Source organism: Budorcas taxicolor, chromosome 18 (assembly GCF_023091745.1).
Source record: "Budorcas taxicolor isolate Tak-1 chromosome 18, Takin1.1, whole genome shotgun sequence".
In the NCBI taxonomy this organism is placed as follows: domain Eukaryota; kingdom Metazoa; phylum Chordata; class Mammalia; order Artiodactyla; family Bovidae; genus Budorcas; species Budorcas taxicolor.
Window position 1 is genome coordinate 41,702,717 of NC_068927.1, and position 10,621 is coordinate 41,713,337.

At 50.7% G+C, this 10,621-nt stretch overlaps 1 protein-coding gene across 1 annotated transcript; it reads left to right on the forward strand.

The window, feature by feature from the left end:
- Positions 1 to 264: 264 nt before the first annotated feature.
- Positions 265 to 9,287, forward strand: POP4 (POP4 homolog, ribonuclease P/MRP subunit). The gene is made up of 7 exons (XM_052656340.1): positions 265 to 498; positions 2,466 to 2,518; positions 3,980 to 4,203; positions 5,791 to 5,868; positions 6,020 to 6,081; positions 7,746 to 7,847; positions 8,784 to 9,287. Exons 1-7 carry the CDS (start codon positions 492 to 494, stop codon positions 8,918 to 8,920), a joined length of 663 nt encoding a protein of 220 aa, XP_052512300.1. The 5' UTR covers positions 265 to 491; the 3' UTR covers positions 8,921 to 9,287.
- The last annotated feature ends 1,334 nt before the right edge of the window (positions 9,288 to 10,621 follow it).

Sequence of the window (10,621 nt, forward strand, 5' to 3'; positions counted from 1 at the left end):
AAACCCATTTCCACCCTCCTCGCGTCCCCAACCTCCCTCCGTCCTCTCCAAGTCGACTCGTCTCGGTGTATTCCAGGACTTCACAAACATTCCACACTCCCCAACTCCAACCCTACTGCTTCTGGCAGTCCCTCGCCTACAAAACACACAAACTGAGAGATCCCCACCAAACAGATACTCAGTCACCCCGCGGTGCTCCGCGCGCGGGAGTCCGCCCCGAGGCGCAGGCGTCAGGCTAAGTCGGCGCGCGTCGGTGACGTCACGGGCGGCGCCATCCCCGAGCTAGGAACTCGAAACCCCAGCTCCGAGTAGCCGGTCGTCCGCCTGTCAACCTGCTTCCCGCGCGACTTCGGGCACAAGGAACGTCAGCGCCACAAACTTGGACGAGAGAGGCTCTAGTGGTCGAGGGCTGCTGAAGAAAGTAGAGACGGGTGAAGAGTGAGCGACGCCTGAAGGAGACGTCAGCACAGCGCACCGGAAGCGGTCCGAGAATGACGAGTAAGCCGGATTGAGGGCCGCGAAACTGGAGAGGGGTGGGGTGTTAGAGAGCCGGAGACTAGGTCTCGGTATTGGTGGATGACAGGGTTGCAGGGGAGTCTGGACAGAACTGCCGTGGGAATTGCTCCGCCTTCTAGAAGTGTAACTGTGGCCCGGAGTCCCGATTGGCCTGGCGCAGTCTCTGAACTAGAAACTGATGTCGGGTTCTCTGGGCCGGAGGAGGGGGAGGGGGGCTGCCCTGCTCCCTGGTGAGTGGTGCTGGAGGAGGGCCCAAGGCCTTGGTCTGACTTGGCTGCTGTCTCTCGTGGTGGCGTGGTCCCTTTTCCTCTCTACAACCCGGTTTCCCCTTTTGTAACGGTTGAATGGCATCACCAACTCAATGGACATGAGTTTGAGCAAGCTCCGGGAGTTGGTGATGGGCAGGGAAGCCTGGTGTGCTGCAGTCCATGGGGTCGCAAAGAGTCGGACAGGACTGAGCGACTGATCTGAACGGAAGGTACTGATAATGGTGCCTGACCAGCGACCCGTTCTGTGAACGACCCTTTTCTGGTGTAAAGCGCAGAGAGCGCGCTGGGGAACAATACCACTAACCCAAGGCTTTGAGAATTTGAGCATAGAGAAGGTGAGCAGGCACCCGAGGCAATTTATATAGGCGGGGGAGTGACACCGTTAAAACTGGATTTTAAGTTCCACTTCTGCCTCTTAATCTATGTGATCGAGTTAAGTGTCTCAGCACATTTGAACTTCCAATTTTCTCAGTGCATAATAGGAATGTGTGTGTGCGTGCTTAGTCATGGCCAACTCTTTGCAACCCCATGGACTGTAGCCCACCAGGCTCCTCTGTTCATGGGATTTTCCAGGCAAGAATACTGGAGTGGGTTGCCTCCTCCAAGGGATCTTCCCAACCCAGGGATTGAACCCATTTCTCTTGTGTCTCCTGCATTGGCAGGCGAATTCTTTACCACTGGCGCCACCTTGGGACTATATAATAGCAATAATAACACCTTTAAAATGGTCACTCAGAAAGTATGAGGTAAAATATATGTAGCTTTTAATTGGGCATGGCAAGTATTGAGGGCTCAATAACTGTTAGATGTCTGTTATAGGAGGAAAAAAAAAAAGGCTTCTGGGTTTATTGCTAGGCACCTGTGACAGTTGCAGTCATTCCTGGGGTTCCATACCCTGCAAGTTACTTTATACAAGCAGATTTCAATCCCTGTCTTCCAGTTGAGGGAGAATCATACTCTGTATATAAAACTTGTAACCACCTTGGTTTGTTTGTTCAAATGTATTCAGGGACGCACAACAGAGCTGGGATGGAATTTAAAGTGTAGTGTGAACCATATTTTCTAGTCCTTTGGCCCTTAAACCGGGCCTTGTCTCATTCTCTTCATACCCGTATTCTGTCCCCAATGCTGTGGTTTTCTTCAGAAGAAATTAAGAAACAAGAGTGTGAAAATTTTTGAAGGTTGAAACCATGTTGAGCAATATGTATTTTGAGCTTGAAGAAAGCTCTGGTATTTTATCAATTTAGGATGCCATCAGTTGTATGATACATCTCAGCTTCATTGATACTAAAATGTGAGAAGTCTTTTTTTACATATCAAACAGTAAACAAAATGTAATAGTTTCAAGTATCTTCATCCTGAAAAGCCCTGTCACATAACTTTTAAATGAGATACATTATTAGAGTTCTAGAGCAACAGATTCCAGAGATTCTGACACACATTCATGTTTGAGAAGCTCTGTTCTAAGGCACACCACTGGGACTGCTAGGATGGACGGATGTGGCTGGAGGGTAGGGCCTTAGACATCTGAGTAAGCTTTGCTGTTGTGCTTACCACCCATCTGTCCCTCAATAAGCAAAGTGCTTTTCACAGTTAGAAAAGTCTTAGGTTTTATAGCCATAGCCAACAGGATTGATCTTTCCATGTTTGTGTGTGTGTGTGTGTGTTTTACTCCCCTAGGTGTGGCCTACCATGCCTTTTCTCAGAAAGAGGCAAAAGAGTTCGACGTTCAGGTACGGTGCTTGGGCAGGGGGTCTGGGAGCAACAGAGGTGATGGCAGAGATGGCTCCGTGGCTCCTTAACTTTCCCACAGTTTACTGTCACGTTTCCAGCAGGCATGTTAGGGTTAATCAAAGCCTGTTGCTCTGCTGGCCTGCTTTCCCAGAGTCAGGTTTGGTAAACTGGGACTTCCATAAGTGTAATTTATGGATCATATCTGGGTGCTACAGACATACTTTGTCAGTTTGGCAAAAGCTTCACTGGTAACTCATAAGGAGGGAGTTACTTAGGAAATCAAGATCTTGAAAGACTGATATACCTTTATTTGGCTTCTGCATGAAAGGTGGGCCACTCAGGTATTTAAAGAATCAAATGTCCTCTTACAATAATAATAGTGATGATAGTGAATCTTTTTACTTAGCATTTAAAAGTACAGAGCTGAAGCTGACTGCCCTCCTTACTATGGGGAACCTTGAAGATTGTGTGTATCACATTAATCCCCATCTCCCACCCATCCCCAAGCCCATGTCTGCTCCATGAAATGAGAGCTTGATTACTATCAACACCTGAGCTCCAAGGTGTTTGCAGCCCAGTTAGTGCAACAGAAGTCCAGGAAATGGCCCTGCCAAGAGGGAGAGCCTGAGTAGAACCTCAGTGCTCCCTAGGGCTGTGGCACACATCTGGGCAAAGGCATTGGAATGAGGAAGAGACTGGTGGAACTTCAACTCGAGGGACAGCAGTGCCTGTTCTTTCAAGAATCACACGCAGTCATGACAGTTGTTTTGCCCAGAAACTCTCTCTAAGTGCAGGCGCTCAGTCACAGCCACATGATGCTCTGCTGTGTGTGGAGAAGCGTGAATGTGCAGGGCTAAGGCGTGCTGACAGTTTCTTCATGCAATGCCAGAACCAGCTAGGAGAGTACCAAGCCACGTCTGCACAGCTGAAGACTCAATAGAGTATTAATGATACAGCCAGTGTCAAAATTGCTGTGGCTGGGCCCAACCTGGAGCTCTTGATGATGCTGTTTTTCCCTAGTGTTAGGGTCATTTCCTTTGAGGCCATCGCTTGCCTTCGTTTGCTCATGATTGATTAAATACTGTTGCCTTATTGTTTCTCAAGCTTTCCTCCCTTCCAAGGATGAGAGAAATCTTTTCTTCCAAATACAGTGTTTTTGTCCATTTGGGTTTTTGCTGTGGCTTTTTGTTTTTGTTCTTAACTAACCTCAAAGAAGTAGAGTAGGAAGTTGGAGTCTGAGGTGATCTGTGTGGCAGTCACAAATTGACATTTAAATGTGGCTTTCACTTCTGGCCAGCTGGGCTGGCGGACACTCGGCCAACAAGAGGCTGTGTGGGCCTTGGTGGGTAGACAGGTGGGTCGGCGAAGGTGGCCACCTGCTGTTGCGGTGGGTGTGGGAGGGCCCGGGGGCCTGGGTGGCCCCAGCCAGAGCAGCCCCGCACCATCTTGTCCCCAAGCAGCACCCGGGAGCCCAGCGGGCCAAGGCCTTTGTGAGGGCCTTCCTGAAGCGGAGCATGCCCCGCATGAGCCAGCAAGCCCTAGAGGACCACCTGCAACGCAAGGCCGTTGTCCTGGAGTACTTCACTCACCGGAAGCGAAAGGAAAAGAGAAAGAAATCTAAAGGCCTTTCTGCCAAGCAGAGGAGGGAGCTGCGGCTCTTTGACATTAAACCAGAGCAGCAGAGGTATGGCGAGCTTTTCCTGCCTTTCCACGTGAGCAGTGTAATCTTCCTAGTACTAAGTACAGATTTGGAAAGCTAGGGGATTCCCTGGTGGCTCAGACCGTAGAGAGTCTGCCTGCAACGCGGGAGGCCCGGGTTCGATCCATGGGTCGGGAAGATCCCCTGGAGAAGGAAATGGCAACCCACTCCAGTATTCTCGCCTGGAAAATCCTACGGACGGAGGAGCCTGGTGGGCTATGCAGTCCATAGGGTTGCAAAGAGTCTGACACGGCTGAGCAACTTCACTTAGGGAAGCTAGAAAGCCCCTGCTCCGCTTTAGCTAAGAAAGCCTCTCCCATTTCTGCCACAAGGGGGCAGCCTTCCTTTACCAATTCAGACCTTTTTGGATTTGGCTTCTGTCCTATCCTTAACTATTAAGGCCAGTGCCAAAAGTGAGTCTGTTGCCCATGACAACAGGACGATGGTTTTCTTAGAACAAAAGGAACTGATACTTCTTAACGTATATCTCTCTGTAGCTTTTAATAGCTCTAGACAGAATCACCCATTGGGGTTTTGTTGCCAAAGAACGTGCTGCCCATGTGTTTCAGAAGTTTTGAGAGAGACATTTCTCTCTGTGGGAGGACATGTTCCTCCCTCCAGCTGACACTCCATCCCTCCTTGGCTACAGTTCTGCATTTGCATGTCTTAGGATTGTTCATATGCTTTGGCTCCAAGATCTGTAGCCAAATAGCCTCCCACATCCCACAAGACAGAATCTGTAACTTTGTTCATGGCCCCCTCACAAAATCAGCTGGGTTTTGGGAGGAGGAAGGGGCTGCTGCCTGCCCCTGGTGTGCCTCGCCCATGTCCCTACCGATAGAGTCCACTTTGGGTTTCAGCCTGAGGTCCTCACTTTCTCTAACCAATAGCTTTGTTAAGCAGATTCCTCATGAAGCATCAAGAAGGCCCATTCGGGGTCCTCTCACCTGCTTCCTCCCCTGCACCCCACCATTCTCACCCTCCAGACAGACCTTGTCACCTTGCACATGGACTTATGACAACCAGCCTCTCCTGTTTACTGAGGGCTTATCAAGGTCTGCTTCCTATAACAGAAGACCTCCAAACAGCAGCTACTTAAACAATAAGCCAGTAGCAGTGGCTTCTTTTCTCTTGGGAAAAGCCCAGTCGAATGCCGTCCTGGCTGGTGCACAGGCAGCTCCACAGCCATGAGACACCCGGAGTGCAGCCTGGGGCGCACCCTTGCTGCTGTGCCGTCTCCTCTAAGGTGCCTGCTTGAGCTCCAACCATCACGGCTGCATCTGACCAGCAGGAAGGATGAAGGGGCAAAGGAAGGCAACCTCTTTCTCTTCTCCTTAGCACGAACTTAGCCTTGAGAGTGTTCTACCAGAGAGGAAACTAAGATTTGAGAGGTGAAAGTACTAGATTTCAGTGCGGTTACAGGAAGTAGAACTAGGATTTGCACCCAGGCCCCAGTGATCCAGGTCACGGTCCTTGGCATCAAGCAAGCTCTGTGCTCTTTGGATGTTATATTGTCATATATTATAAATGTCACATTGCCTGACTTTTTACCTCTATCTGAATTTGCCACAGATACAGTCTTTTTCTCCCTCTACATGAACTCTGGAAACAGTACATCCGGGATCTATGTAACGGCCTCAAACCAGACACGTGAGTCACAATTCTGAAGCCTTGCCCTTTGGAGCAGAACCCGAGGGACCCTGCTATCAGCATTGCCTGGCTGCAGAAGTCTGTAGACCTGTTTGCTCCTTTCAGAATTTATCATCATGGTATACACTGAAGGCTTCTGTTTACCTCTTAGGCAGCCACAGATGATTCAGGCCAAGCTTCTAAAGGCAGACCTTCACGGCGCTGTTGTTTCAGGTAATTTGCCTAAAGAGCACGTCCTCCGGATGCCCAGGCCATCCTTCAGTGACGGTTCCTTTCACTGCTGGTATCCCCACATCACCAGCACTTAGGATAGGAGATGACTATAGACGTCTTAGTCAGTTCTGGCCGCTTGTTGGATACTCTTAAATGGTCTCTGTGTGCCTTCTCCACACAGAGACCCCTGCTGGCACTCACACACAGCCTGCTAACTTGAACAGTCCCGTGGTTCTAAATGTCAGCTCTGGACCGACAGTCCCCAAGTTGTCATCTCCAGCACAGACCTTCCCCTTGAACTCTTTGAATTCAGCTGTCTGCTGGATATAGCCACCCAGATGTGCAGTAGACGCTGTAAACTCTACACATCCAAAGTAGAACTCTGGGCCTCTGCTCAGATCAGCCCTCCCCCTGGTTGTCATCTCAGTTGCCGCTGAGGTCAGTGTCAGTGACGCCACTGAGCACTGCTGAGGGCCACAGTTCGTAGCGCACTAGTCATCCTGGTTGTTCAGGCTGGAGACCTCGGAGGCATCCACATTTCTTTCCTCATCCCCACCTCCAAGACATGAGCACACCCTAACATCCGAATCTAAGCCACTGCTCCTCCCCTGGATTATTGCAAAGCCGCCTGACCCTCTTCCTACCAACACACTGCTCCTCCCCTGACCAGGCAGCCAGAGGGAGGATTTTTTTAATTGAAAAAGTCCTGTCCTTTCTGCCTCTTTACTGTGGTCCAAACGGCCTGTGCAGTCTCCTTGGGCAGCAGGTCTAACCACACTGACCAGCTTTCTGCTCACCAGGCCTGGCCCTGCCTCAGGGTCTTAGCATTTGCTTCTTCCCTCTGCCCAGGAGTTCTTTGTGCTCACAGAATTCTTTCTCGTTATTTGGGTCTCTGTTCAGATGTCACTTCCCAGGGGTCTACCATTACTAAAGATGACCCCTCTCCCCCATTACCCTGCCCTTGTTTTTTTTCATAGCACTCATCACTGTCAGAAAATAAAGCTATCTGTATTTGTTACCCCTCCCCCATCAGAACAACAGCTCCGAGAGCAGGACCCAGGACTGCCCTTTCCACTGCTCTGCCCAGCACCTGCCTAGGACAGTGCCAGACGCACAGCAGGTGTTCCGTGACCATGTACTGGCTACGTGGGAGATGGGTTGGAGGAGGTGAGGGGCCTGTTGCCGTGGTGGCAGCTCACTGCTGGGTGACCTGGAGTGGCCGCCCATTCTGGCCAGAGCGTAGGAGGTTATAGGAAGACCATGGTGAACAGGTGTTCATTCAGGTCCTATAAGTGAGACCTGGCCTTGCCAGAGCAACCCAACTGTGGGTCTTGGTGGTATTGGATACATGTGTGACCTCTTGGCTCCAAAATCCTGCCTAGGACCCCTGTGGCAGCAGGCCCTCTGAAGGACACCTTACCAGAGCAGCACAGAGGCTATAACGCCCCAGTAAGGGACTGGGAAACCTGGGTTTGTCCATGCCCAGCTGAGTTGCCAACACTTAGGATTGGAGTGCTGCCCCTCACCACACCCCGCCTGGTGGCCTTTCTTCCTCTGCTGGTTCAAGGTTGGGAACAGAGCCCTCATCCCTGACAGGCCTGGCTGCCTGTGGCTCTGCTAACAGCACAGAGGCCTGAGCCCTGCACTGCCCTTTTCCTTTGCAGTTACAAAATCCAAGTGCCCCTCCTATGTGGGTGTTACAGGGATCCTTCTACAAGAGACAAAGCATGTTTTCAAAATCATCACTAAAGAAGACCGCCTGAAAGGTACGTGACTGGATGGCCGTGGCTGTGGCCACCCCAGCCAACTCATTGGCGCTTTCCTCAGGACTCTGAAGGTAGTTTGGCCTTTCGAGTCAGCAGATCCCTGCCTATCGTACGTGTCAAGCCTACAAAGACCATCCTGGCACCCCGGGCTCTCCCTGAGACACTCGTCAGCCCAGCCGCCATGGCCAGACATGATCAAGGAAAGGAAGGGTTGCTTGGCTGTCCTCCAGACACCTGGGTCTGTTTCCAGGACTGGGACCCTCCACCTGCAAAGGCTGCTGCCTCCCAAAGGATTGTAGCCAGAGAGCTAGTAGGGAGGAAGCCAAGGCAGCGCCTGCCCCTGGAGTCCCCAGAGCCCGCGCCCTGGGATCCAGGGAGGCGAGTCCCCGCTCGTCTGTCTGTTGTGCTCACCGCTCTGGCAGAAAAGCACCTGGCCTGTCAGGATTCCCACACCCCTGCCTTGCCCACGAATCCAGAGATTTCAAAACCACAGTGGGGGTTGTTCTTTAATTTTTGACCCTTGGGTTTCTTGCAGCTTGCTTCCATTTCCCTATATATTCCTCTGCTGTCATTTTAAACCTCAGAAAGTGGTGTACAGGTTTCCCCAGAAGCATAAACCCATGAGTCTGTCTGCAAGTTATGTGGTAAGACCTGTTTCTGGCAGTTTTTCTAGGAGCTTTTGATTCTGGAAGTTTGGTTCATAGCCTTTCACCCTGAAAACTAGGTGTTGAGTTATATTTAAAATGTGAGTAAATTGGCTGCCTGGTAGAATCATCACCTTCATCCTGGTATTGTTAACTTTGTGGGTTCCTGCATTTCCTAATGTTTTGCTTTGTTTATTGTCTAATACAAACATCTTGGGAATAATAGTTTCTGTAAAAGTGAACTTACTGCCAGGATTTTTTTCCTTATCCTTTTTCTCTCACTTTTTTTCAGTTATCCCCAAGCTAAACTGTGTGTTCACCGTGGAGATCGATGGCTTTATTTCCTACATTTATGGTAGCAAATTCCAGCTGCGGTCAAGTGAGCGGTCTGCAAAAAAGTTCAAAGCCAAGGGAACAATTGACCTGTGAGCTGTTGCTGCCTAAGGGGATTATTTATGCCAGCCAAAGACTGGAAACATCCACCTTTCAGGGAAGAGATGGTCAGGCCAGTTCTGGTCATAGACCACTTCCAGCCAGTTTAAATCAGCGTTAAGGACATTGAGTCATCTGGGAAGAAGCACTGTACTGAGCACAGAATTCAGGGACCAGAGCGATGTGTCTTTATAGATGCTCTTGCTTTTATATTACTCCCATGGAGAGAAAAGATTGGCAGAAAGCACCAGGATTAACACAAGTTGACCTAAATAGTTTATTTGGTTTTTCTTTTCATACTTTTCTGTTTTCAGAATGTTGTTTGATAAATCAGTAGTTTGTGTGATAATAAAATATGCATGTGGGCGTGAACAGGCCACAGGAGTGATTCCTGCAGCACGGCCAGGACGGAAGGGAAGAGAGGCCTGAGGCTGCCCCTGGCCTGTGCCTTTTGCTCTCAGTGCCACGAGGCGCCGAGTGCACTAGTTCAGAGGTGCCCTGCACCTTCGACGCGTCACTTTAAATCATGCCTTCTCTCAAGCTCTGACCTAACCACGGTTTACTTTGCTGTTTCTAGAAAGCAGAAGAAAGTTCCAGTACAGGGAGCTTAAGCCTATGGAGTGTTCTCAATTCCTGAGTCTGTTAGGCTCCAGAGAAAGGGGGACTGAGGGGAAAGTAAGACTACAGCCTTTGCCAGGGTCTAACCTGCAGGAAAGCCTGAGTCCCCGATGGTGCCGCCTTAGGTGACTCTTAGTTCCATTTTTGCTGCCAAAAAGCATGGCTCTCCAGTCTGACCCCAGGCCTGTGGGCAGTGTGCCCGTGGGCCAGTAGCTGGGGTCCTTCTACGCAGGCCTGAGTACAAACCAGCCGAACGAGAGCAGGGTGGGGACCAGCCTTCCAGGTCTGCTATTAAAAAAGCCATGTGGCTTAGAAGACCCTGTCACCCCTTTCCTTTGAGCAGCAGGTGTTTGCCGGTCAGCAAGGTGAAGGCAGAAGCTTCCTGATGACAAACTGGGGGCACATCCACATGCCTTTTGCTTCCACACCAAGAGAAGCAGCAGTGCCAGAGCTCTGCTTTCTCAGCACTTCCCGCTCAGTATCCTCACGGGACGAGAAACACGACAAGGGGAGCGTAAACACTGGTTTCACGTCAACTGGAGAACAGCGAGAAGGCCTAGCTGTGCCTCCTGAGGGCTGAGCCCACCGAGAGTCTCCCACGGCCATTCATGCCTGGCGGCTCGACCCCGCCTCCATCTGCACGTGCTGTCCCTCACTTAGCAGGAGGGTCTGAGTCTCCTGGGGTGTTCTCCGCAGTCTAGCCACTGCTGCCTGTGGTTTGGAGCACAGTTCCCAGCACCACCTCAGACGGGGCATCCTGACCCAGTGACAGCTATTGGGTGTGGCCACAAAGACACTCAGAGCACTGGCTTGCCTGGGGCCTCACCACCTGAGAGGGGTGAAGCTGGGATTTGAACCCTATAGTCTGGCTCCAGAGCCATGTCTTTTAGGATGGGAAGATACCTCGAGAGTGCATCCTTTATTACCTGGGTTCCTGCTTCCTGAGGGAATCTCTTGTCTTTCCCATAATACAGCTTCTGTTCTTCCGGCTGTCTGAAAGTGCCACACTGGTAACAGCATAGGTGCTATCACTTCCTAAATCCCACTGCTCTTACCCACCCCTCTGCAATGTAAAAGGCG